Genomic DNA, 27219 nt, shown 5'->3' on the forward strand with positions numbered 1-27219 from the left:
AAATGTTCAAGGTGATGTTGGACAGGGCTTGGAGCAACCTGGTCCAGAGGAAGGTGTCCCTGCCCATTCTGTGACTCTAATCTGAATCAGCAGCAACAGGGATGGTACCTACAACCCAGCACCCAGCATGGACAGAGCTCCCTGCAGTCTCTCCCTCTGTGTATTTAGGAGAGACATGAAATTTCTCAGCTGGCCCAAGGCTGTGGTTTTCCTGGGAGCAGCAGAGGGACACAATCCTGATGCACAGCCCCAGGTGACCTCAGCAGAACCGTTAAGCCACCAGAATCAAAGCAGGTCTCTGAAATGCTTTTTGAAAAAATGTAGCTGCTGTCACAGGTGGGAGACTTCACAAGTGAAGCCAAACCAGACCCAAAAAAAACCTATCTGACAAAGCCAAACAGAGTAAAATTCAGACCTGACCAAGGAGGACCAGCACTTGTGACAGCAGAAGGACCCCGAGGGAGCGGTGCTGGCTGGGCTGGGTAGCTCCAGCTCCGTGTCACTAAAGCCTGTAAAATGATGAGCAACAGAGAGCAGCACTGGAAAAACTGGACTGCAAGAAACGTCAGCATTTCTGTGATAAGCAACAGTGTGAAAACAAGCCAAAGCACAATCATTATCACCTCCATGGAAGTGTAAAACAGTATTTCCAGGGTGTCTCTTAGGAAGGCCTGGAGTGTAAGTTTTCCCTATGAGAGAACAAAGCCCTGTTCCCTTGCTGCCAAACTATGCTTGCTTAGTATGTAACAATTTAACTTTTTTCTTTAAAGAAAAAAAATAGTGCCAAAATAAGCATATAGAGCTGTTTTACAAAAGAGACTTAGCAACTCCTTAAATAACTAGGAATAGAATTCAACATTTAATAAGACATTGACGTTTCTCAAGCAGTCAGACATGGAATAATGAGACTCAACAATGTGGAAAAATCCCATTAATACGTCTTTCAAGATATTTTGCTTTTCCAAGTAATTAATATAAAAAAACCTCCTAAAACCTGACCATGAACACAAAGCTATTGAACAAAACAGACATTTACTTTGATTATTTTCCTAGGTTGTATGAAAATACATCTAACATATTCATCTGAAAATTGTTTCCATGCTTGCTCATGTGATAAAAGAACAACAAATTCTGAAATTGGCTGTCATGTATCAGCTTTTTGCTGGAAAAGGAAAGACATTTTGCTACTTTGACGGGCAAGACACAAAGAACATCATTTAAGGCCACATAATATGCCACAGTTAGATGTTGTTTTGATTAATTTATAACAGAAAATCCTTCAAGTTGCTGAATGCTAAAAAGTATTAAGTTGCATAATGAGAAAGCTCAAGTCTTAAGGATTGTTTTACCTTGTATTTCAACAGTGGGAAAATGAAAACAATGTCACAACTTTTCTTTGTCTTCTTTTTAAAACAAAACTTTAGCCTGGTTTCCCAGGCTGCAGAGTAAGGTACAGAAGCCTTCATTACAATGCATCTAAACCCCACCTGTCCTGGTACAGAAATCAGAACTCTCCCAGATCACCACCTGAGTGCCTGAGCTGAGCTCACAGGGTTACATGGCCAGTACGTAGCAAGGGAGAATATGATCCACATTCCTTCTCAAGATCAGTCTACAGGACGTGCCCAGCAGAAGGAATGAATTTCTAGGAACTCACAAATGAAGTCCCGGTCTGCAGTCTCAGGGATGCAGAACTCCGTGGGCCCAGAGAGTGGAGCAGTAAAGAGCAGGGAGAGGTAGAAGGAAGCAGAAGGTCAAACAGCCCCTGGCTCAGATCTGTTTGTGTGGACATAAAGAGTCTCTCTGTCCCCACAGGCAGACACAAGGGGTGGCTGTCCTGCATCCTGCCGTGCTGAATGTGCTTGTGAGCCCCGCAGAGGGGGCAGGGAGCTGTGGGCTCCGTGCCCCATCCCAAACCCCCATGGGTGCTGTCACTGCAGCAGTGCCTGTCAGTAACTGAGACAGTGGCTTCTGGAAGTGGGGATCTGCCTCTTAGGAACTGGGGCATCACTGTTCCAGAGTGACAGAGCTGTTACACCTACACGTGAAGAGGAAAAAGCAACAAAACAACTAAAAATATTAACAAATTATAAAAGCAATGGAATGTAAAGGAAAAATTTTATAATAACTTATTTAAATGCATTCTTACAAAGCCTTCCTTACATGGTATAGTATTTAAAGAATGGTCCCAATGACATCAAATTCCTTCATTTTGTTTTAAAGCAATGAGGAAAGTATTTCTGCTTTACTACCTGACCTCGTTTTCCTTCCCTTGAAGCCCAATACTAGAGAAACATCCATAATATCATTTTTTGGTTTTGATTTTAGGCACAGGACTGTTCTTCAGTCCCATGGCAGAGCAAACGTTTCCCTCAAAATCAATTAAGGAATCTTGAATTTTAACTTGAGTGCAAGGCTTGGCATACCATTTTAAAAAATGCAAACATGTAACACTTGCCCTGATTTTGAACTGTGCTATTTCTTCAAAATTATTTAAAAAACAAAAATTAACCTTCCAACAGTGTTTATAAAAACTGATTCAAAAAAACAAAGCATTTTGGTCACAAAACAGAAACCAAAGTGTTCAGCATAGGGCAATGCAACATCTATAACCTCTTTCAATTAATATTTTCTAATAAAACCAAAATTTTTATGTGTTGGGAATAAATGAGGATTTTAGTAATTCCAAAAACTAAATCAAATCCTGAAGAAATACCTTGGAAAAAACCCCATACACTTCCATGATACAGCAAGGCTTCAGTCTCAAAAGGGCTACACACAGAGTTTCTGCACTATTAAGGGCAAACTAAGCTAGAACATACACAAATGGCTAAATGGACATGGAGGTGCACGTGCTCTTTAGGAGGGTGGGTCACAATGGCACAACGCAAAACGTGCTTGGAACGCTGCCGAATCACACGCCAAGGACGTGCACTGGGAACTAAACTGGCAAAGATGTTTTTCTTTACCGTTTTTTCCTAGTTCTAGGATTATTTCCATCAATGCTAAGCCTTGTATATTCATCTCACTGTTAGTGAGAGCCTAACGCTAACGGGAGTGAGGAATTCAAAACAACTTTGCTGACACAACAGTGGTGACAGGATAGTCGAGAGCAGAGCTCCTAAAAATGTAACAAAAAATTTCAGTCTGTCAAGTCAAGAAGCCTGTTTTATACAAACATTAGTTTTATACAAAAAGGAACAGTCAGGCTAAATTTCACATCAAAATTCTTATGTGCTTCTTCAAAAATCTATTTCACTTTTACTTAATTGTTTTGAATTTAGTTTTTGCACTTTAGTCAAGTTTCACTTTCTGTTTCATTCATGGGGGTGGTTTTGCTCCTTGTTGGGCATTTCTTGCATTATCATAAAGTTGAAATGCTTGGACTCCTAACATTCCAAAGAAAAGTTTGCCTCTGCATTTTACCTGACATTAAGGAAAAAAAAAAATCAAGTAATCTTTTCCAAATAATAGCTTTTGTAAGATTTATTTTTATTAAGACACAAAAATCCTATATTATTGGGCCTAGATTGCAAGACAATATCCCTTTAAGTCCAGACCTGTACAGCTCTGCAAGATCAAGTAACTTCTATTTTGCTGGGATGAAATACAGGAAAAAACAGTATAGAAAAAAATCTCTTACAAAGTAAGATTCCCCCTCTCTGGTACAGGGTGTGCCTTTCCCACCACGCACCATATTTCTCGGTGGAAGGATATTTATGATTATGATAGCTTAAGAATCATTTTTGAAGAGCACAAACCAATTGTTGTGTGTGTGGCTGTAGCGAGAGACGCACCTGGGTCGTGACTGGCATTTTCAAGCACTTGCTCAAAAACACACAAGGCAAGCAAATCTCATTGGGACCACAGACCAAGCCATTTCTTACTCAAAAGGACTTGAGAACTAACAACTTCTTTCAAGGATATACTATTTTAAACATCTGTTGGTTGACAAATACTATCTCAACAAGACTATGTTTAAGCCTACCTGGTTTGATTTTAACCTACCTCCAACCTGCAAGTATTTTGGAGGGAACATTTTACATTCGTAACAATTCAAGTGTAACTGTAATGCTGAGTAATAAGCTTGGTTTGTCCTGAAGTTTGCTGAACTATGCAGTTCGTTATCAGTGCAGAAGCAGCAGAAGACTGCTGTGGTTGGCTCAGTGGATTTATAAAAACAAAACAAAAAAATCCCCCCCCATTGTAACCTTTACAGAATATATGTAAAATTGTGTCCTTCCCTGGTCATATTCACAACTTATCTACAAGATAGTGTTAGCAGTAGAAACTGCAGTCCATGACTATTTGCATTCAGCTCTCATCCATCTGTTCCTCTTTCTCCTAGGCTTGAACTTGTTCAGTTTTTTGCGGGGTTTCTCAGTCTTCTGAGTTTCAACAGAATCCACCCCGAGAACATGTTCAGAGCAGCATAACTGTCCATTCAACATGGAATTTAGTACTGTCCTGTCTTGGTGCTCCTTGCAGAAAGAGTTTGGGCAGAAGTGGCAGAAAGAAACAGAAGGTTTGCCACAAACATCACAGTGGTGCCAAGGACACTCCCACTTCCCTGCAATCGAAACCAAAGAGCCATTAGCGGGGAGTAAAACACGGCATCGTCTCTTAAAGAAGTTTTGTGTTGTAGCAGCTGAACACAGGCACAACTTTCCTGACAAAGCAAATGACAGCAACTACCGGGGCTGATCTCAACACTCAAAATGCTACATCATGCTTATGAAGCTCAGCTGGCAGCTGCAAGGAGCGGACTTGACACAACCTCATTTAAACACAGCAGTCAGCTCCAGCTAGAAGAAATGACTCAGGCTTCACTCAATAGCATTTTACAGAACTTGCAGGCTGGTAGAGCATCCAAACATCCAGTCAGCTGCTGCCTACCTTACAGCAGTCCCCTGACTGTTGCCAGTTTTGCTCAGGGATGACTGGTGTGCTTCACTTACAGCTGCTGTTTCACCCCAGCATACTTTACCAGTCCTTGTTTTACTTGTTTCTGGGCCAACAGGCTTTGCCTGCTTCCCTTGTTCATATCCCATGTGATATGGCTGACTGGGACTTGGTAACTCCTGTGATATCTGGAACCTCAACCTGATGTCTGCTGCTCTTACATTTCCCTACTTGCCTTGTTTCAGAAGCTGCTGCTGTTCTTCTGGTTTGAACTCAAAGGGCTTCATGCATTTCTTAGATAAAATCAACTTTCCTGTGGCAGGCCCACGGTGCTCCTACCAGGCGATGTACTCAATTACCTACATTTGTAAAACAAATGCCTCATTTTGCCAGAGAGGCAGGAGGAGGCCATCATTTTGTCTTCAAATCCAAGAGGAGCTGCTCCTACACGATGCAAAAACAAAGTTCCTGCCATACAAACCCAATGTTTTCAAGATGACAATCCTGACAAGGTTTCAGTGCAATAATTGAGGTACCTGCACAAGTTAGTTATACAAGTGTAAGACATGGGCTGACTCACCAAAAGGACGTTTCACCAAACCAAGACAGGAGAGATGATAAGCTTTAGTACAAGATTTCCTGTCACACAATACCAGCTGGCCTCCATCACCACAACGGAAACAATCATCTTCAGATTCTTTCTTCCCTTCATTTTTCATTCTGCGTCTCCGTGTTCTCTTTTTGGTCTTTTTGCCTTTTTCTTCTGAGGCATTAGTGGAAGAATTCTAAAAGAGTAAGATGTAAATCTGTAAATGCCAGTTTTGCAGAGGAAAAACATTACACAACCTAGCCAAGCTGTTGGCACACCTGCCAGACCATGCGCACAACCAAAAACTTGACTTGGGGCAGACCTGCCCAGTGCCCCACTGTACTCATCTGTGTTGACAAAAAAAACTCACTGACCCTTGTGAAAAGTCATCTTCTCCCTACAGGACCTTTCTACTGCAAAACCCCCTTCATTTTCTCGTCACTGACAAAATTTCCAGTCTAATCTACCTGTGGCTAATTTACCCTCATTATGTACTTGCACCACCAATCACTTCAATATCCATTTTTCTCTTCCAGTTGTCAATAGCTATGCTGGAATTACTAAAAGCTGCCTCCATTTCTCTTTGAGGTACAGACAGCAGAACTTCAGGAACTGTAGGTAATGATGGAAAGAATATACCAACCTTATCCCTATTTCAATCTGACATTCTGCTGCTTGCACTTTAACTCTCCTTCACCAAATCATAATAAAATTTTGGATGATTTTTCCACATCCCTACCACCATTCCCTTCCTCTCACCCCAGTAATCACTATCTACTTTCTTTAAAATTAGCCCATTCTATCTACCAATGCAGACAGCCCCATTAAACTAAACTGTAACATTTAATTTCTTCATGGCTGGCTGTGTAAATGTTCACAAGCTTATGTGAAACCTCATTTAAGTCCATCTCTTAACAAAAACCAGCTGTGTGGGTTCTGAAGATTCCCAGTCCACCCTCTGAAGTGGCTGGTACTGAGCAGTGTGAAGGACTACAGGAAGGTGCAGCTTATCAACATCCACAGGTGGTACTTGTGCCTTCCCTCACACTCCTATGCCAGCCCTTCAGGAAGCTCCATCAACTTTTGCTGGATACAGGCTTCAAACTAACCTGACAGGGAATCCTACAGATTGTTTCTTGATATAGTTTGGTAGCATTTTTTCCTCATTTGAAACTCACATTTTTTATTCTTCAACTCTTTTTTTTTTAGTGAATCTTAACAAAATAATCATACTTTAAGGTTTAGATGTGGAAATATAAACTAGAATGTCAGAATAATCTCACTGACTACAGTTAGGCACATTCTCAGTCAGTTTGAAGCTTCTACAACCCTTCCCCCGACAAGACTGTCAAAATCTCTTGATGTATTACTTGCCTTTGGTCTGTCCCCAAGAAATCCACTGCAGTTTGGGGCACCACATTTGCAGACTGTTTTTTCATTGCCCAGACAGTCAAGGTTGTAATTAAAAGTCAGCTCCGTCCCTGAGCGTGAAAAGGACAAGGTAACAAATTCTATCAAAGTTATTACAAGCAAATACAGTTTTTGCTGTCTGCTGTTTTGGGATTTGCTTGCTTCCCTCTCTTTACTGCTCGTAAGCACTAACAATGATTAACTAGATGCCCATATAACACGATGTCTTATGCAATTACATTTTAAAATAAATTCGTTTGACTTCACAAAACTGCGCTTGTGTCTGACCTACACACATTATCTATCCACCCATCCAGCTAAATACAGCTATAGATAGGTATGTATGTGTGTGACCATGTGTGCACACAAACCAGAACACAGACACTTTTAAACAGCCTCCTACATCCACTCCTTAAGCTTATTATGTTCATGGAAAAGATGCATTTGAGAGCTCCAAAACAAAAACTTACTAAGGATACTTGCCCTAGAAGCAAGCAACAAAAAGCAGAAGACTCACAATTAAGAATCATTAAAGTATAAGGCAGATCACAAAGCATCTCCTCTGTGTGATGAGTTCTCTACAAAAATATTTGCACTGAATCAGTTAAACTATGACTGTCCCACTCATAACTGCACAAAAGGTTTAACTTAGGGAATGAAACCAAAGCCAAGCCGAGCTGATGTACCTGCAGGAATGTCACACACAGCAAAGAGCCCGACACGAGTGTCTCCATTCACTGTCCACTTTAGAGTTTCACAATTTGGTTGGCAGCTGTGATTCATAAACCGAGAATAGTTTCCTTTGGGGCCAGCATCAATAATACGGTCCTGGAGAACAAACCAGCAACAGGATGAATGTTTTTCCTCTCCCCTCTCACGAAACAAAAAAAAGAAAAATCATCCATAACTGATTTCAGTAGTTGCATTCGGAACTGACATGGTGCTGCTATCCAGAGCACAGAAGCCAACTGCTGGTACATGTTGTATTGGAAACTGTAGTGTCCCACATGGCCTGGAATGTGACACTCCCAAAGCAATACTCGTGCTCTAGCTCACATTTTCCTAGCACCCATCACAGCCACATGGCAGGATAAGTGCTCTTGTGAGCATTGTGGTGGGCATGTTAAGGAACCCCCTCCCCCAGGAAGCCTCAAAACTTAGACTCAGTCCCTTTACCATTTACTTTGCACTCACAAAGCTGTGAGGCATCTACAAGTACTGCGCTTTGTGGCATTTACCAAGTCACTGCATGATTACTTCCACAGATTACTAGTTTCTCACCAGATTTCTTTCCTCAAATCAGCCTAGTTTACAAAAACAAGCTCTTGGTAAGCTAAAAACATCCCATCCCTACACACAATTGCTTTTTCATTTCTATCTCCACCAAATACACCAAACATTAACAAAATAAAATGAAGTCTTGAAATTGCCAGAACTGTGTTTCTTTGCAGACCTGCTTGAGAAGGCTCTGCTTATTTATGAAGTATTATTATGGTTTCCTTCTAGCTCATTTTCATAATGCACATGTACAAGTATCATGCCTGTGTGCACATATTTCACTGCATGGGCAGCTCAGCCTCATAATGGCATTGGCGCTTTTGGCAAAATAGACCCACAATGAACGTTTATTAATTACAGTAAGAGTCAAATACATATTCAGTTCAGATATTTAACACACTGACATTGTATGTCAATCTAGTAGAGGGCTGAGAAACTTTTAAAGTGTTCAGAGAAACGCGGTTTCATCATCCTGTGGGGTAACTCCTGTGCAGGAACTCCTCAGTTACAGGACTAATGAAAACAGCAGGTGTGGAAATGCAGAGCAAGAGTCTTGGGAAAAGTAATGGTGGTTGGGACTGAAAAAGATGCAGGACTGGCAGCCAGCTCTTGTTTATCTCCTAACTAGCTGTCTGGGGACTGAAGTAATATAACATAGATATAATGTATAACTCCTGCTGTCCAGGTTCTTCACTTTCTCCCCCTCCTGAGGAAGAAAATACTCAGAGGTGTGCACAGAACCACAGGTGCTGAATTATTTTGGTGTGTTAATTAATGTGCTGCAACAATTTGCTGCAAATCAATTTGTGGAGGGCTGGCTGGCTACTAACACAGAGAGTGCTTTCAGAAAAGAGTTTCTACAAAAGCACAAGCCTAGTTTTGTTATAAACAAAGCAAGGGACAGATGGCTGCAAAAAATATTAAATGCCCTATATAGGACACAGCCTCACAATTCTATCCCACATTCTCTCAAGTGAGAATTTTATTTTCTGCTGTTGAAATTTTAGTAGAAGTATTGCTAACAGCAATTCCTTCCACTGTATCACTACTATTCCCCCAAACTTCACACTTCATTTTAAGACTAGGCAGGTAAGTACTTTGTACTTACAGGTACAGGTAAGCACTGTACTTAATCAAGCAGCCTATAGACCTTAATATGTAATTTATTACGTAACACAGAACTAAGGAGATTCACTATGTACATACAGAATGGAGAGAGCAGGCAAAGAAAATGCAACGCTGTGAATATATGAAACTGTGGTATGTCAAAAGTAGCAGAGTGCCCTACCAAGGTGATCAACAGAAAAAGAGGTCAAAGTAAGGTTGTAAGTAAATAATGGCAAAAACCATCAAATACCCTACCTTATCAATAGTAAGCATATAGAAGTGGGTGATGTCATTTTCATGTGCATATTTGATTCTTGCCATACATTCCTCTTCATCAATCAGCTCTCCCACATACTCATTGACAAACTCCCCCTGAAAGGCACCAAGCATCACTAGTGAAGTATATCCCAAACCCACAAACAGCATTGCGGGTCACCGATTCTCTGCTGGGTAAGAACAATTCCTACCTTTTTGATATCCCTCTTGGCAACCAGACCCCACCCTTTGCCGTCAGTTTTGATGATCTTTGTCTCAGGGTACTGACGCTTCGTAAAGCACTGGTTCTGGCACCGCTCTCCCGCCGGACAAACTTGTGGGTGGCACTCGTACATCAGCATCCGATTGAGGCACTCGGAATCGAAGCCACAAGGGTTTTCATCCGTGGGTTTGCAGTTGCACTTGGGAATCTCAGATATATCAGCAGTGTATATCTGCACTTTACCACAAGGTTTATTCACCTGAAAAATACATTAAAATAGTTCAAATATGACGTTAGAACCGTTATTTTTATTGTAAGAGTTACAGTTACATAGTGGTTGCTAATTTGCTTTTGCACCACTAGATGTTTCCAAAGCAAAATTTTACCATCTCATGACTGGGAAAGCACAGTTACCATCATTACAACCTGACCCCATCTCACTGCTCAGCTCAAACCTTCGAGTACCCAGTGTCATTTCCTCAAATTTTACCTTAATATGTTTGTATGGTGGAGGTTTACGTTCACTCTCCTGGGTTTCTTTGGCTTCTCGCTGTAGCTTTATTTCTCGAAATCGAGCTTCAGCTTCTTGCAAAGCTGAAAAAGATTGCAGCATTAAGAGAAATGCCAGAAAGAGGATTACTCCCCCCAAACTGACTTGCTCATTCCCATGTGTGTTAAAACAAAGCATTGTCTACTTCTTAGTCCCACCATTCAATTTTCTTGCAAACAATGCTTCTAGAGTGTTAATGCTCTTAACAGATGTATAAATTCTACTCTTTTAGTCTCCCAGTCCGAGAGAGTCTACTCTCTCAGTCTTTCTTTATAGCTTTCCAGAAAATAAAAATCATCAGATATAATTTCAGTCAGATCCCAGTCTTTTACAAGACATGAAAATAATGTTCTCATGCAAAGATAGTAATAGTGACTGCTGCCCAGGACACCACAAATTTGTTTAATTCAGTATTGTAAAACAGATGTTCAAAACCCAAGGCTATGTGTGAAGAAAGCAAAGCATACATATCCTAGGATTATTTTTGTTTACTTTTAGCTATGTACCATTTTTGAAGACTTTTCCAATTCCTTTGATCCCTTGGTATCTACTCCCTCTGTCTCCCTCCATGTAAGGGAACACCCGTGCTTGGTGCGTCCAATAGTAATCCTTAGAACCAAAGAAAAACACAGGAAATTCTCCGATTTCATGCTTCATTTTCTGGATATTTGGGGGAACGTTTTTCGGATGGCAAACTTCTGCAGGCCACCATCTAGCACAGAAGTACAAATAAAAAAATACAGCATTTTAGTCAGGCTCTTTCTGCAAGAGACAGTTTAACAACATCACTTGAAACAGCAGTAACTGATTATTATTTCCAATATCCAAGAGGATTTAAAATCCTTTTCTCCCCTCTCTCAGTAGAGAGTGAGAGAAGACTAGAAAAGGAAAGCCTGACACTCAGATCAGTGGGACTTCACCTGCCTGCAAGGTAAGCACACACACAGGACTTCCTGTGTCTGGGTGGCAAAACCGTCATCTTTACAAGGCCTGCAATTACTGTAATTGTCAAAGATCAAGAGAAGGTTTATAACACCCATTAATGTTACAAGGATAACCCCCAGTTACCTCTATCTCACTCAAATCTCATCCAAGTGTTAAACACCAACAACCTGAGTAACTGATGTCCCAGCCTGCAAGGGAGTAATTTAGCCAATTACCAGTTAGACCAATTTATTGGCAGGGATCTCTGAAACCAACAGGGGTTGATAGCTCATACACTGAAGGCAGAAGTCAGAAGACTCAAGGAGTCCTGTATGGGTAATGCCTTGGCCAAGAGCAACAGCAAAGCTGCAAGTCTTTGAACCTGAAGCTTGCAGGGAGGTGAGGTCCTTAGTTCAGAGAGCAGTGAGAAATCAGTGTGCAGCAGGACTGGCCTACAGGAGCAATCAGTTGTATGATCCTTAGTTAAACATGCCAGTACTGTAAAACAACACAAATTCCTTCATCAGACCTGTAATTTCCCAGTTTAACCCAAATAATATCCTGGAAATGGAGCTTCTTGCCCGCCCTGCAGTCGTTGCAGTACCAGCTCCCATCTGGCATTTCGATGTTTAAGCAGTCAGGGTGAAAGGCTGCCGGGCACGACTCGCAGCACAGCAAACTTCCGCCTGCAGAGAGGCAAAAAAAGGAAAAAAGAAAAGGTTGGGAAACATCAAGATCAAAATAAAAGTTGTGCATTCCAGACAGGTTTGAAATGATACACATGTGGTAGGTTCAGTTAGAAAATAAATGGTTAAAATATGCTGACCCTCAGCAACAAATACACACATCACTTAGTTGGGTACAGCAGCCAAAAGGTCCTGACTAATTTATATGCCTGGCAGACTCGGGTTAGTAACACAGGCAAAATAACAAGCAAGCTGGTGATAAAAACGCCAGAATAATGCACAAATTATAATTACTTTGCTGTACTTTAATGACTACAATATGTTCAACATCGTTTTAATATATATTAACATTTCTATGTAGGAAAAATTTAAACCACAACAGATACTTGTAGGATTTTGGGGTTTTTTTCCCCCTCAGGGGGAGAAGGAACAAGATTGTTAGTTTGTTCCACGAATTATCAAGTGGAACGTTGGCTGCAGCTTAAAAGCTGCTATGCTGCATATTAATTTGTTAACAAATCAGGTAGAGTTTCACTGCTACAAGTTTAATCAACACTACGCATTTTGTGGTTCTCAGTAAGGAACAGATTCATTGTACAGGATAAAATGAAACACCCTTAATTAGTGGCAATCCCGGCAACAACTAATACTGACTCAATTTTCTGTCTGCTGCAGAGCAACTCTTCAAATATTTACGGTGCAATATTACATATTAGCAATAAAGAAACACAAAAAGCTTTAGTACATTGAACACAGGGGAAAGAACACAGAAATACTCATTAGGTATCTCTTGTAAAGAATTAAATCAGGCTTCTGGTTGTTGGATAAAGCCCAAGTAAAACTAATTATTTCTGGAAAAAAAAGGGTATTTAAAGCCCTGAAGCAGCATAAGCCAATCTGACATCACAGCAAAACCTAACAAAGCCTAACTTCATATGCACAGTTCTAACGATTTGCTATAAACAGATTAGAAAAACAACACTTAAACTGAAGAATAAAATGATAGAAAGAAAAAGTTTTGATGCTGCATTTCTGGAGGAGTTCCCCACCCGTTTACCTTTGGAACACACAAAGCACCAGCTGACATTGACATGGGCATGGTGGCTCTTCCCCTTCATGGCAGTGAAGTGGTTGGTGCACACGATGCTGTTGGAGGCGATGACGGCGCATCCTGCGGCAATGCAAACGTCCCCGGCATGGTACGCGACGGGGCAGCGCACACAGCGCATCATCTTCCCTGGCAAAGCACAACACTCACGGGTTACCTTGGGACAAAACTGACTTGCAGTGAAGCACAATGCTGCCGTGTTACTTTGGGACAAAACTGACTGGTTATTTCAGCAAAAAGGATGGTAGTGCTCAGACACCCTATATGCACGCGCAAAACTCCAGCCATTATGTTTTCAACGCTTGCAACAATACTGAATTAATAAAGGTTTTTAGAGAACCCTACACCCAATTTAAAGCACTCTAAGACTTTAATTATGAACACCAGGGTAGACCAGCTCTTCCTTAGTCATGTAATTCTGCCTGCAAATGTTGCCCAAAGCTAAAAACCTGCACAGAATCAAGTGTCTCCACTTTCATTGAGCCTTGCTAAAGTGTTTGTACATTCTCAGGTCCTGCCCTCACTGCTTGGCCTCTCTCCTCATCCTCTATGCATTCTAGATCTCATTCTCTCTTGAGAAGAAAACATGGCTAACTATGGATAACTGAAAGCTAGTTAGAAAGAGAACACAAACAAGGTAAATAATAAAGCTGACTAAAAATTATTCTATTAGTACTTTTTTAAGAATTCTGAATCAATCGCTAGTCCATTTATGCCTAACAAAACTGCAGCTAGCAGCTCTCAAATGGACACATTCCTTACCTTAGCATACCATAAATAAAATTAATTCATCAGTCACAAAAACGTAAAATCAAACTACCTTTTGAAATTCGTGGATGTGAGGGGTTACTAACATGACAACTGAGGCAGCTGTGGAGTGGACACCGAAACCCCCTGTTCTCGAACACAGTGAGATGAAATTTTTTCACACAAGCTTCATGGTAGAATTTTCCGCAGTGAGACACAACACAGCGTTTCACATCTGCCTTTCTCTCCTTACACACAAAACAGGTGTGCACACCTGGTGGCAAAAGAATAAACAGAATGTAACTCATTTTTCATCCAAACACATGACTTTAAAACACTTCTCTCGTGCCTTTATGTTATGCATGAGGGAGTTGCTTTTGTTGCGTGCAGGAGGCTTTTTCAGCAGATCAAATTGCATTACTTGATGTTGCAGATATTCCTATCGTAACAACTTGGTACAGCAACTATTTACTTTAGCTCTTTAGTATTAAATACTGATCTGCTCAGATACAAATAAAGTTACAAAGCAAACCCATTTGCAGTTGAAGTATACACAACAACACCCAAAGCCGCACCAATCTGATTTTACGTTCTTATTTATAAGTCTCAGTACGCCAGGACAACTATGAATTTTTAAAATTTTTTTAAACCAATGAAATAGGATGATGGGTTGTCTGTGGTCCTGTGAAATTTCAAGCAGGACCACAAACCAAAGACAAGCATCCTCTAATCTTTTTTCTGGACTAGTTGGAACAGCTTTATTTTGAAGCAGCAGTTCCAACAAGGTTTACTGCATGTACTGAAATGAGCTTATGAGCCAGAACACAAATCTTATGTAAAGTTTTGAGATTAAGAACTTCTAAGCAGTTATTACAGGATTAAAAGCAAATGAAATTAATAGCAATAAGGTAGTCTTTTAACAGGAAAAGCAAAAGATTGATATAGACACACAAAGGACTGAAAAAGAACTTAAAACGTTTCACTCGCCGCTCTTTTTCTAGGATTTCTTAAGTCTTTGTGAGAGACTTTAAATCTCATCTGTAATTGTACTCAGAGAGCAAATAATCTGTAGTTATTAAGGCAATGGAATTCTGATTAAATTAGCCACGTTGCAAGAGAGTTCTCACTGAAAATAGGGTGAACTTTGTAAAACATGGCACACTTAGTGGTACTCTATGAACTCCCACCCTGTCAGGTCCAAAAGGACAAATAAGGGTTCTCAGAGGATACATACTCTGCCCAGGAGGATGTCCTAGAGCAATGGATGGGAAAACTATAACTTTTTTTATTTTTAATTAATAGAAAGGGACAAACTTGCCTGATGTACATTCACTACAAATGAATTTTCCTGCTGGTCTTCCAGAGAGCCCAAGGCAGCTTACATGAAAAGCTCGATAGCAAAGTCCTTCACACAGTAGGAGATCACCTGTTTTTTCACACAGCTTTTACAACACAAAGGCATTGAATGTTAAAGAAAAGTTCATATGTGGAAAAAAACTGTTTTCTTTATTCCTTTTCATACACTGCTCCTCAAAATATCTTTTCCCACTGTTGAAATCAAATTCAACGAGCGAAAGATAATTTTACAAGCATCGTCACATGCCCTGGCTTCAAGTTGAAACAGGTAACAGAATCATTAAACCACTAGAAATATCCCTCCCAGACCATGGTTCAGGAGTAAATACAACCTGACAGAAGAAAAGGAATAGAAAAAAAGCTTTAAGAAATATTCCCTCAGCACACTGATGCATCTAAGTAGGGTTAAAAAGCATCCTTCCTTTCCTTTTCCTTGGCAAAAGGAAATCAGTTCAGTTGGCACAATGATACTTCTGTGTCTGATTAGTTAGCAGTGATACATGCATAACTAAAGATGAACTGAACAACAGTGCTGGCAGAATTTAAGGACTACCCAACATTTATAGATAGATACAACCTCATCCTCACTATGTACAAAAAATGGAAATGTAACTGCTTGCCCAGTCTCATGGAAACAAATTTGATCTGTCTACTTGGATTGTGCTATCATTTCATAGCCTAAGAGCCCTTCCAGAACAGTTTGAGAAAGGCTTTTGCTTTCAGTTGCTTCCCACCCGCACATCACAGCAGAGCAGTGCTGCTATCTCTGCTGCACACAGAGCACAAACCCCACTGGGCTGGACTTCTTCCTCTGAGCTAACAGAGAAACCAGCATCTCTTCTGCATCAGCTAACCAGTCACCTGGCAACACTCATGTGCTTCTTCTGAGGTACAAATTATGCTTATCTTACAGACCTGGAAACTCAAGCAGAAAGGCTAAGTCACTTACTGGAGGTCAAGAAAAATAATAATTAGGTATTAAGAATTCCATTTACTGCCATGGCAACCTCATCACAAACAGACATCTCAGACTCCCATGATAAACCTGTTTCTGGCCTAATATTGTCATTTTCATATTTAATAAGACCTTTTCTAGGAAAGCTCGGGAAACAGCCCAGCTAACGTCTCTCACCTGACACACATATTCTTTTTTTGTTCCTGCTCCTCGCTCAGATTTTTTGGATGATATAGACACTTCAGTCTGAGTCTCATCAGCACTTTCATAGGGGGACTCTGAGCGCTCATCTCCTTGGCCATCGGAGATCTGAAGATTAAACACAGGTGTTAGAGAAAGCAGCCACAGATGGTCAGTTTTGCACAGAGTAATAACTGATGGAAGCAAACACACTGCAATTCAGACTAGCAGATTTAGGCACGCTCTTCTGGTTTTGTTTCCCCCACCTTCAGAGGAACACCTTGATTAAAACCAGAATATGCATTTGTGGAAGACTCACAAAAAGGACTATACAACAATCCCCCTCACCAGCAACTCAGTAGCAGCCAAAACAGAACACCAAAACTTTGTAACATGGCATTTTATTTATACTCAGTTCTGTAATACAGTTAGCAAGAAGTGCCTAGCCATAACACAGGGGTATCTTCAAATCCCTTGATTAAAGTTTGAGCATGTGGTTTATGAGAATGCAACAGTCAATTTTTAAAAAGAAACTTGGTAAACTCCAAGTTGCATATAAGTCTCTGACCCAAGTATTCTCCAAGAAAGTGTGAACAGCATATAGAAGAGAAGAAGAAAAGAACAAGCAGCTCTCAATATGTTTAAGGAACATTACCACCAACAATGAACTCAAAATACTAGAGAAGATAGCCCTCCCTGCTATGGATATATCTTATATAACAGACCTAGATGTAATAAATATGGGGTGTTTTTAAAAATAGTTGTAATTTACTTTAAAAAAACCCCATCCTTAGTAACATATTTAAAAGAAAATACAGGGTGGTTTTCAGTTCAGTAGAATTGAAGGAGGTAATGGACAACCAAGTCATTTGTCTCATCTCACATTACACCAGAAGATGCAGAATTTCATGCTGTTGCCCCCAGATGGTACTCAGTGAGTTGTGCCTAAGTATATTCTCCAGGAGAACACCACAATTTGGAATTGCAAAAAGATGCCATCACTTCTCTTCAAGCTCATTCTAATGGTTATTCACGCATACCATCAAAAGTGCTGCCTCCTGTCCCTTTTGGGTTGTCTAACTGCAACTCACAGGTGATGATGCTTTCTCCAGGCATTTCAGCTATATTAAAAGTCCCTTGGAAGCAGACATTTTCCTCCTATGGAAGCAGGCTGCAACTAAGCCCGTTTGAATCCTTTTTGTTCCGCCCTCTAATTTTCTCCCTAGGGGACTTTTTCCAGTATCTAGAGCATTTTAGTGGGGTTTCTCTAAACCTTTTCTGTGTTTTAAAAAGGCTGTTGAAAAATCAAGCATGAGAACTGGAGGCAATAACCCATAAAAGTCTTGTAAGTACCATATCCAAAGCAACCCAACATGATGCTATTCTTCTCCACTTCTGCTCTGCTGTGCAAGAATCCCCCCACGTCTCTTCAATACAGCACTGAAACTCACTCTAAATTGCTGTGCTATTTAAGAGATCATTTTGCCAATAGCCATTTGTCAGGATACAGACACCACTTTATATGAAGAATTTATTCTCTGTTTTCAGACACAGAATCTCATATTTATCTACAGTAAACCACCTTTTTCTAAAATTGGCCCAGCTACATGCTGGAGACAGACACATGCAAACCCCCTATCAACCAATCCATGTAATGTACAAATTTATTAGAGGTGATTTATTTTGAAATCAGAAAGAAAAATGTAAGACCAAACCAGGTCTAGACTTAGTCTTCATAAAATCTCTTTAGAAACATTGGTTTTGAGTGATTAACTCTCACTACTGCTGCCAGCTAACTTGCATTCCTCCATTTAACATTTGCTTTCCTTGATCACATCTAAAAATATTTTATAAATTGGATCAGACTGACAGCTGCTGGTTGGTTGGTGGGTTTTTTTTCCCACATTACTTGCAAGGGTATAAATTCATCTCCTCAGTGCAAATAAATACTATTAAAGCGATTCATACCTCCAGTTCACCTATGAATATTTCTACAGCTGGAGTGACTTGGGGATTCTGCCCGACCATTTCATAAGTGGTTAAAAGAAACTGCACATAAAGTCATTGCTTTGTTCAGGCACCAGGAAATCTCTGTACCCTGGAAGGAGCTGTGAAATAGTAAACTGCAAATGTGACCTGAGTGCAAGGCCAGGAGCAGCCAGTTCTTGATGGGAAGGGGCAGATAAAGGAAGGCAGCGTGGGAGCACAGCAAAAACACAAAACCAGTTTCCCTTATGGTTTAAGTAAACTTACACACATGCTCATTTCTGTTTAAACTATTCCCACAGAAACATTAATTAGTGTAAGCAGTGCACTGCTCTAACATTTTTAGTACCTCATTATATTCCTGTTTGAACTAGCCAGAATTAGTCATGGTTAGAAAAGAAAAAAGGAAAAATAAGCTGGAAGGTCTTAGATCTGTATTTCTTTCCTACTTAAAAACACAGCAGAAAAAAACAAAGCAACGCAAAACAAGCAGTCTTGCTATAACCCGACACTAGGTTTCCCACCTTTTCCCCACACCACAAAACACCTAAACCCCGAGAAAACCCATTTGTGCAGCACCCCTTGAGTTAATGCAGTGTTCCCAGCAGCAAAAGCCATAGAGCCTTGCCCTTGAGGAAGGTGCTCCTCTTCCCCCAGCACACTGCTTTTGAAGACAGAGCAGAGAAATAGAACATATTCAGTGATAAATATATTCAGTCAAGAGAGTAAGTCAAAGTCATGCTTTCCAAGATTTTCCTTGGTTTATACACTCCATTCAAACGAAGGATGCAGACCTCTGTATGGAAACAGAACCCTATTGGCAGAAGGCAGTTTTTCAGAACCCCCTAGATATGGGTGACAAAATCCCAGCCATTTGTGAACCTCAGGCTGACATCAATTTTCCTACAGAAGAGAGATTTTACCGCCCCAGAACTAATGCACAGCCCTTTATTTAAATTAAATGGTTACTGAGCCAAAAAAATGAGCAGGGCTGGCAAGAATCAAACCCGAGATCACAAATGCAACCACAAAAGCCAAATACTATCAGCCCATTCAAGATAAAACTTGGCAATTTACACCCACCTATGTATTAATGCCAGGTTTCAAGCACAAATACCAATACACAGAACATGAACAAAATACCCTCAGCTCATCAACTGAATGGCTACCAGGCTGAGAATATCTTTCAAAATCTCTCCTTTACAGCTGTCAGGAGCCTCACACATGTTACAAATCAAATGCTCTATTAACCACCAGTTTTGTAACACACAGACAAAACCAGATACCTGCTTATGGCTCTCTCAGCTCCTAAGAGTCACTACATTCACAGGCAGCTCAGCAATACACTCCTGTGGCCTGGTGCAGGCTGCAGAATGCACCTCCTTGTCCCTGCCACCATGACCAAAGGTTTAACCATCATCTCCAACAGCCATAATCCATGCACTGCTCACACACACTTCACTCCCATCCCAGATTTCACAGTTCAGGGCCCTAATAAGTGGGAAGGCTAACAGATTCCCTGTTGTACGAAAGGGAAGCATTTCTTTTGGATAATTCAATTTAATCCTTATTTTCATCTTGCAGAAGGTGAAGTCTCTACCAGACATCTCTGGGGAAAGCTCCCTCTATGAAGAGAGCTGGAATTCAACACTCAGCTCCTGAAGTTATCCCAGAATAGCCAATGGAAATATCAGGGAAGTAAAAGAGCATCTGTTCCTTGAGGCCTACGGAGAAGACGCCGAGACAACCCTTCATCCAATGCTTCTTCGAGAGGACTTAGAACCTAAGAGAGGTACAGCATGAGGTAGTTGGGAAAACTCTATTTGTACCCCAAGCAAGCTGTAGCAGCACTAACAGGTTCTGATTCATCCGGGGGACACTGAGTTTTGCAATTAAAATACGTGTAGATTGAAACAGTCACTACATAAAGATGATTTAGAAGATCGCTAGAAATCAGTTCATGCTGATGTGACACAGCCACCTCTGCAATGAGACATAACACTTCTGTGGGTGGTTAACACAACTTCCCACAGTGGAAGGTCTAACAGGTCACATACCAGAGCCCAAATCACAGCCTTCAATACAAATGTGGACAGGTTTTGGGGGGCTTGTTACTTTACTTGTTGAGTTACAAATATAAATCTTTCCCTTGTAATCATGCCAGAGCTTGTCTTGTCCTTATTTTTGTAATATAATCCTCCTAGCAAAGTAAAGTGTATATAATTAACTCTTCTGATATTCAGGCCAAGGTTCAAAGTAATCAACATTTAGATTAGTGGCAAAATGTATTAATTGGCAAATTGTAGCTATTTTATTCTGCTTTACATTTGGAGTAATTTCTTATTTCTCATAAAGGCAAAGGACTGTTTTAAAGAGTGTAAATTTAGGGGAAAAAAGCCAAGGCTGTTCACTTCAGATTTTTAGCAAGTGCCAAGTTTCTGCACTGAAATTGTACCTGAACTCTTATCACCATCTCCACCTCTCGTTAGCAATTACTGCTGCTGTGACATGGAAGACACCCTTCCCCTGCTGAACTAAGGATCACTGCAAGCACCATCAGCCGCCCCATACTGCACATCAGTCACGCTTTCCTTCCTACTTCCTTCAATTACTGAATGTCAACATTATCTTGTGAGGACTTGCCTGTAGAGGCTTTCACACTTCACTGCCTGAACGCTGAGCAAGGGTGGTATATCAGAAATCGAATGCAGTTCTTTCTACTGCAAACTATGCACCTGCATACACAAGTGAGAAAAAGGGAGGAAAACAGCCTAAAAACCAATTCATGCTCTTCATGTGGGGTGGGCCAGAACTTACTTCAGGGATTATTGAGGTTCCAAATACCATTACCACTCACAGAAGTGACCAATTTCCCATCAGGCTCCTAAGGCAATCCTTCCTTTCCCACATGTCTCAGTCATTATTCACTACTTACACATGTAAGACTCAAAAGGGAACATGTAGGGACACATTACTGCATTTTCCAAGTTCCCCATAGCTTTATTATTGAAAAAATACTTCACTACCAAGTCAAACTGGGACAAAATTTTGGCATCTCTGTGAATTCTTTGTGTTTAGCATTGTATTTTTACCCTTGAAAAGACAGAAACTGTAGCAACGGGTAATTAAAGAATTGGGTTTACTCATCTCAAGGTATTTTGAGCATACATTTTATACTACTACTGTATTTTTGGAACAGTTACTCAGGCCCACAACAGTACAAGGATCAGCATATAAAGACTTCAAATCCCCCAAAGTATTTTTAATTTTCTTTTGAACTATATGCTAAAATTCTCTGTTCACAATAACCAAAAGAAGTGCTTAAGGGATTCTTTTAGACAAACATCAATCTATTTTTAGAATGACTATATAACAATGCTTATAAAAGCCATCTTCAGCATTAATTCCTAACTGAATGAACATGCTTTGCATACTGCAATATTTGATGTATAAAGCCAGATTACATCAGCAAGCCCTGATGAACACTGGGTAATTGTTTCATTGCTAAATATAAGGATGAGATTTACTTTTTTTCCTGCTTCCTGGACTACTTTTACCTGTTATGTGCAAAAGGGATCTATACGAGCATACAGATGCAAGGACTGTTGGTGGAGTAACGGAGTTTCCTTGGCATGATTATATTGAGTAAATAAGTGTTTGGTTTTCACAGAGCATGCTGAGCAGGCTTAGAGGAAGAAATGTGTGCAACTCTATACAATAATTATAATAAGAAAACACACTAGAGGATTGAAAGGAATTAAACTGAGTCAGCTATGTGCATTTTTTGAGTTTATATGTTTATATTTTTAATTTTGTCTTTTGTCTGAAGCACTCTAAAATGATTAAAGGGGGGTGGGCAGGAAGTCAATTTGACAGCAGGTTCTGTACACAGATTTTGTATACAAAATCAATTCTCAATGTTTTTCCTCCTGCAAGACTTCCTGCAGCTGCAACACGAGTCCTGCAGCTGCAACACTGAGTCTGAGTTAACTGCACAGCTCAATGCACCACCAATTAAAGCGTTCTAAGGTGAAAGGATAACACTAACACAGGGGAACATTTCTCACAGTACATTTTAACACTGAATCCAAATCTACTACGATTTTTTAAGATTTTTACAACCAGGTACCTGATTCCAGTCACAGCCACACACCTTGGCAGAAATGTGAGGCAGCTCTTCAGTCCCTCTGCTGTTTTACAAAAAGAGTTAAATGCGAGCTGGTACGTACACTCAGCTTGCATATTTCTAGAACCACATGGGTGAACTTTGCAAATGGTATTGCTACTTCCACATCTGGGTGGCTGAAATGTCACTTATTTTTAAAAAAAAAAAAAAAAAAAAAAAAAAAAAGGTAGTGACACGTTCTCAGTTGGCATCCGATCATACTGATACACGATATAAGCTGTGAATCTGTGAAAAGATAGACTGGAATTTAAAAATTCAAATCATGCTGTGGTTCAAAGAAGCAGGTGAAGTCAAATACTGATGTGGACATTTGCTCCACTTACTTGAAGAAAAAAAAAATTTTTTTCCGCTTATAATTGTCTCCGTCTTTCAGACAGCTCCAAAATCAGAGTAAATACCAGAGCCAGAAAAATCACTGCTCTATAATTTCAAGGAAAAAAGGTCCAGAAATTCTATCTCTGAAAATAAAGTATCTGTACTCATCCCATCTGGAGCCTGGGAATTTAAGAAGTTAGCACAGTAAGAACAAAAAAATTTAACTGTTCTGCTTGATCAGCTGGTGACCTGGCTATTAAATGTGCCTTTTGTTTTAGAGTTAGGATTAAATCTTCATTTTTAACAGCTGATCTAAGAAAGCATCCTTGCTGGCTCAGTGTTTTCCTAGGAGGTGGGGAGGGGGTCATGGTGCATCTTTTTTTCTTCCCTGTAATTACTTCCTGGCTAAAGGCTGTCCTAAACGACCAGAGCATCAGTATTTGTTAAGGCAAAAACTTCTGTCTCAAGGAGCAGAAGCAAGTCCCAAATAATATCCCAGTGTGTGCTGGCAAATGCAGACTGAACATCGACACTTCCGTGCTCATCAGTTTCCCTGGGCTTTCCCCTCTCTAGATCCATTTCAGACAAGGTTTTCCTGCCATGTTTGAAGGCTCAAAACAAATCTGGGCATTTAGACTGAAAAAGTTGCTAACCTTTGAGCATCTATGGTGCCCACACTTGCTACTCCACCAGCCACACACCTCTTTAGACTTTTACAGCTACCAAAGCGCAATTTTGTTCAAAAAATTTCTTCTTCAGAAAACTCACTTTATCAATTCATTCAGTCTAATAAAAGCACTTCTTGTATTACTCATATATGCTTGTGTGACAGCCTTCTTAAGCCTTAAGAATACAAGCTTTGCTCTTAGTCATTCAAGACAAGACAACAATGTTCTTCTGTCACATTCTGTTTAAGCAGTAACAAAAACAGCTAAAGGGCAACACTTGAGAGCCAAAGAAGGCAGACCCCCCCCCCCCCCCCCCCCCATGGTTTACTTGAGCATCACCTGCTTTATAATGCAGGCTGTAGAACATCAAAAGGAAACACACCCTGCTATGTACACTTATCTTGAAGCTAGGGGTATGTAAAATGAAAACAAAGCATGGCAGGAAATTATTTCCTCCTGCTTGGCAGGCAAGTCTCCTCCACTGCAGGAGCAGCAGGATCCATAAAAGAAAGGGCCCACATAGAGCGACCTGCACCTTTTACAGGGATGTCTTAAGCAGCATCCTCTCTCAGGTCACCTCCCATTATATATATCATGATCAGATGATATGAACAGATCATATAAAAAGATACGCGGCATCTTTTCACAGGCAATTTAAGAGGCATGTCTTCACGAGTTCTGAATGCTGTTGCCTACTAAGTTTCACTTTCCTTAACACTCAGGACACTGCTACAATCTCAGACTTCCTGACAAGACTTTAGAGTCGGTGATTTCTACACCACAGTCACCCAGGAGGAAGTGGGCTGGGCTGGGCAACAGCTCTCTCTAGAAAGCTTGGAGTATGCATGTTCTGATAAATAAACTCTTTAGCCTTTCTAAAAGATAAAACCCAACTGCATACTTTTTTCTTATTAACAAAATCCGAGCAGCTACAGCTTTGGGTTGTTTTTTTTTTTACTCTATGAACAACTCATGTAAGAGTAAGTCAATAAGCAACATACAAACAGGTCAGGCTGTATTCAAAAGACAATCTATCGTGCACCCACACAGAGACAGAAAAACTGACAGAGCCAATTGAGTTACAGTTAACATTTCCTTTATTTCATATAAGAATTCCTGAACTGAATGAAGAGTGATATTTTGGCCCATACTGCTAGACTAGATAAATTCTTTAAGTATGCGGTGCCACAAGTGTACACAGTACTATCATAGCAAAAAAAAAGACAGCCTGGGACAAGTTTCATTTTTATTATTAGCAGGAGTTAGACGTTTCAGATAAGGATATTATGCATTTCTGAATTTGCCTGGAAAGTTAATTAAAACTATGAGAACATTTTAAAACAGTATAAAATTGCCTACAGATACTCATGATACTTTGGTAGGGGATGTGGAATAAAAACCTACATCATGTAAACATTCAGTTAACAGATTCTCTGCACTCTGAAGCCTAAGTAACACACAAGAGGAGAGTAATTACATAAGAAACTTAGTTTTCTACACAGAATGTGCCATCAAAGAACAAAAGTGACCTTAGAACTTTTTTCCACATGAAAATAGAACCATTGTAACAAAACTGTATGGTCTGGTGGATGATGCAGGTCATGGAAAATGTCAGAGGCTTTAGCAGAGGTTTAGCAAGGAACAAGTCCAACTACCTGGAGTGTTCCACAAAAATGTACCTCTGACTGCTTACTGGTGCTTTCAAATGGGAAAAAAATAATCCATAGGCATACAGAAACAAACACAGGAAACAACTGTCTGCTAAGTCACAGGTGGCACTATATATTAACTTATCCTTAAGCAATGTTTAGAAGAGAAAATTATATTTGAAGGAAGCTTGAATGAAATGCTAGAAGCACAGTGATCTTGTTTAACAACCTGGAAGGTTCACTGGAACTGTTCTTTCTTTAGGTCAGTAGTTTGTTTAAAACAACATGAATTCCCTTCTTCCTTCCTGTTCTTAGGATCAAAAAATCAGTTATTTTTACCTTCAGTAAGAATTTTTAGTTGTATACTCTAGGACAACTAGACTCCAGGGTTGATAAATGGAGCTGATGTACTTTTTGAGTTGCAAGCTGTGCATGTCTCATGACTGCCTTCTCAATCAAACACCTTACCTTTTAAGAGCTGTACGTGTTTTCTCCTTTGTGTATACATGCTAATACCCATTAAAAATGCAGATAAATGAAATCTGTCTCAAATCAGTAATGGGGAAAAAATACTGTTTAATATGCAGAAAAAGAGCATTAAGGCTTGCATTTTATAATTTGCATTGTTAGGCCTTGGAAACACAAGAATTTGTAGCTATAACCAGGAACTGAGCTTGTTTTGACACTGTGTTACAGAAGGAAGAAAGAATTCCTCTAAGGAAGATGTGATGAAATTAAAATAAAAGCACCTCTTCAAATCTTTCCCAGGCTTCTTTAAGCTGCCATCTGCTGGTCAGCTCAGACTTCAGGGTGTGATGAATGACAGGCTGGCTGACTTACAGAGTATTACATGTGCTTTATTTTGTCCTCTCTTAGGAAAAGATTACAGTTTCTTTGACAAAGTTTGTAAGTAGTACCTACGGTCTGCACGATACTTTGACACTTATCTGCTGCCAACAAATTCATCCAATTTAATGAAGCCAGACAATAATCACAAAAATTGATTGAAAAGCTAAAGCAGATATGTTTCATGCAAACACACCAAGTGTGCCAATAATCCAGCAGTAATGGTAACGTAAAGTCTTATTTATTTATTAAAAAAATACTGATTACACTCTTACTGGCACCTACTACATTATTAGGGGGTGGAGGGCCAAGGTAAAAAAAGAAATTAAAATACACCACCTGTATCTCTTCTCACAAATATGTGCTTTTGGATGCTTACACCAAGTTTTACATAGCCAGTAAAAAACTAGTCTGAGCTTTTGCAGACTCCAAAGTGTTGAGTATCTTTTTCACATCTTGCCCTACCAGTTGCTCATTAAGAATTGTATTTTAACAGTATCATATTTCACATAAGTACTGGAAGAAATTACTACTTGTGTCAAGTGCCTAGAAGTAAAATTATTTTGTTTCAAAATTAAATGCAGGTATGAAATTTGTTTATTCCTGTATAAACACTTTACTCCTTCTGTCCACCCATCTTAAAACAAATTCAAAGCCCAATTTTTTGAAGGGAGTAAACGTTTAATCTCTAATATGTCACGTCTAGAAATCTGTTTGTACAAGTCCACATCCCCACTCCTATCTCTCTCCCAAAGTAATTTATCAACTGAAAATTTAGCCTTGCCTGATTTTATAGTATTTCAAATAAACCCCATTTTAAAAATATCCCCCAATAACAACAAAAAGCGTTCAAAATATTTTTTAAAATGTCAGATAAGATGCGTCTTTCAAACATGAAAGAAATGAGCACACCTTTCCCAAAACTTGGTTATAAAGGACAAACATTTAAGGGGTGTGCAGCTAACAACAGTTCTTGACAAATAACAGTCACAGCCAGGTTCCATTCTGGAACAAGTTGTCCATAAAGAGGATGGGAGAAAAAGAAAGGAGAGGGGAAAAAAACCTGACCAGAATCCTCGTATATACACCTTGTGGAGATGTATGTGCTTGTAGAATACAGAGAATTTTTCCTATACTTGTTAAGAGAGCACCTAAACGAACACTTAGAAGTATTATAGTGAACACAGAAATGTCAAAGTTAATCATTAAATCTATTTCATGTTGAGAAGAATTACACCCTATCCAATTATCTGTGCAAGGCTTTCATCATTACCTGACTGTGTTTATTTTTTAAACTCT

General features: G+C 39.9%; 1 protein-coding gene across 5 annotated transcripts in view; it reads right to left on the bottom strand.

Annotated features, from left to right (window-relative positions):
- Positions 1 to 836: 836 nt before the first annotated feature.
- The window catches only part of WHSC1 (Wolf-Hirschhorn syndrome candidate 1), a 99505-nt gene continuing 73122 nt past the window's right edge, over positions 837 to 27219 (bottom strand). For all 5 annotated transcript variants that reach the window (XM_017727743.1, XM_017727741.1, XM_017727742.1 and 2 more), the window contains 13 exons: positions 16268 to 16399; positions 15098 to 15221; positions 13853 to 14053; positions 12982 to 13161; positions 11768 to 11924; positions 10821 to 11026; positions 10255 to 10358; positions 9754 to 10023; positions 9542 to 9658; positions 7588 to 7729; positions 6866 to 6972; positions 5483 to 5687; positions 837 to 4570 (listed from right to left, as the gene is read on the bottom strand). In XM_017727743.1, coding sequence (XP_017583232.1) covers positions 4305 to 4570; positions 5483 to 5687; positions 6866 to 6972; positions 7588 to 7729; positions 9542 to 9658; positions 9754 to 10023; positions 10255 to 10358; positions 10821 to 11026; positions 11768 to 11924; positions 12982 to 13161; positions 13853 to 14053; positions 15098 to 15221; positions 16268 to 16399 — 2211 coding nt within the window. In that variant the 3' untranslated portion in view covers positions 837 to 4304. The remainder of the gene's footprint in view (positions 4571 to 5482; positions 5688 to 6865; positions 6973 to 7587; positions 7730 to 9541; positions 9659 to 9753; positions 10024 to 10254; positions 10359 to 10820; positions 11027 to 11767; positions 11925 to 12981; positions 13162 to 13852; positions 14054 to 15097; positions 15222 to 16267; positions 16400 to 27219) is intronic.

Source organism: Corvus brachyrhynchos, unplaced genomic scaffold (genome assembly GCF_000691975.1).
Source record: "Corvus brachyrhynchos isolate BGI_N302 unplaced genomic scaffold, ASM69197v1 scaffold80, whole genome shotgun sequence".
Classification (NCBI taxonomy): domain Eukaryota; kingdom Metazoa; phylum Chordata; class Aves; order Passeriformes; family Corvidae; genus Corvus; species Corvus brachyrhynchos.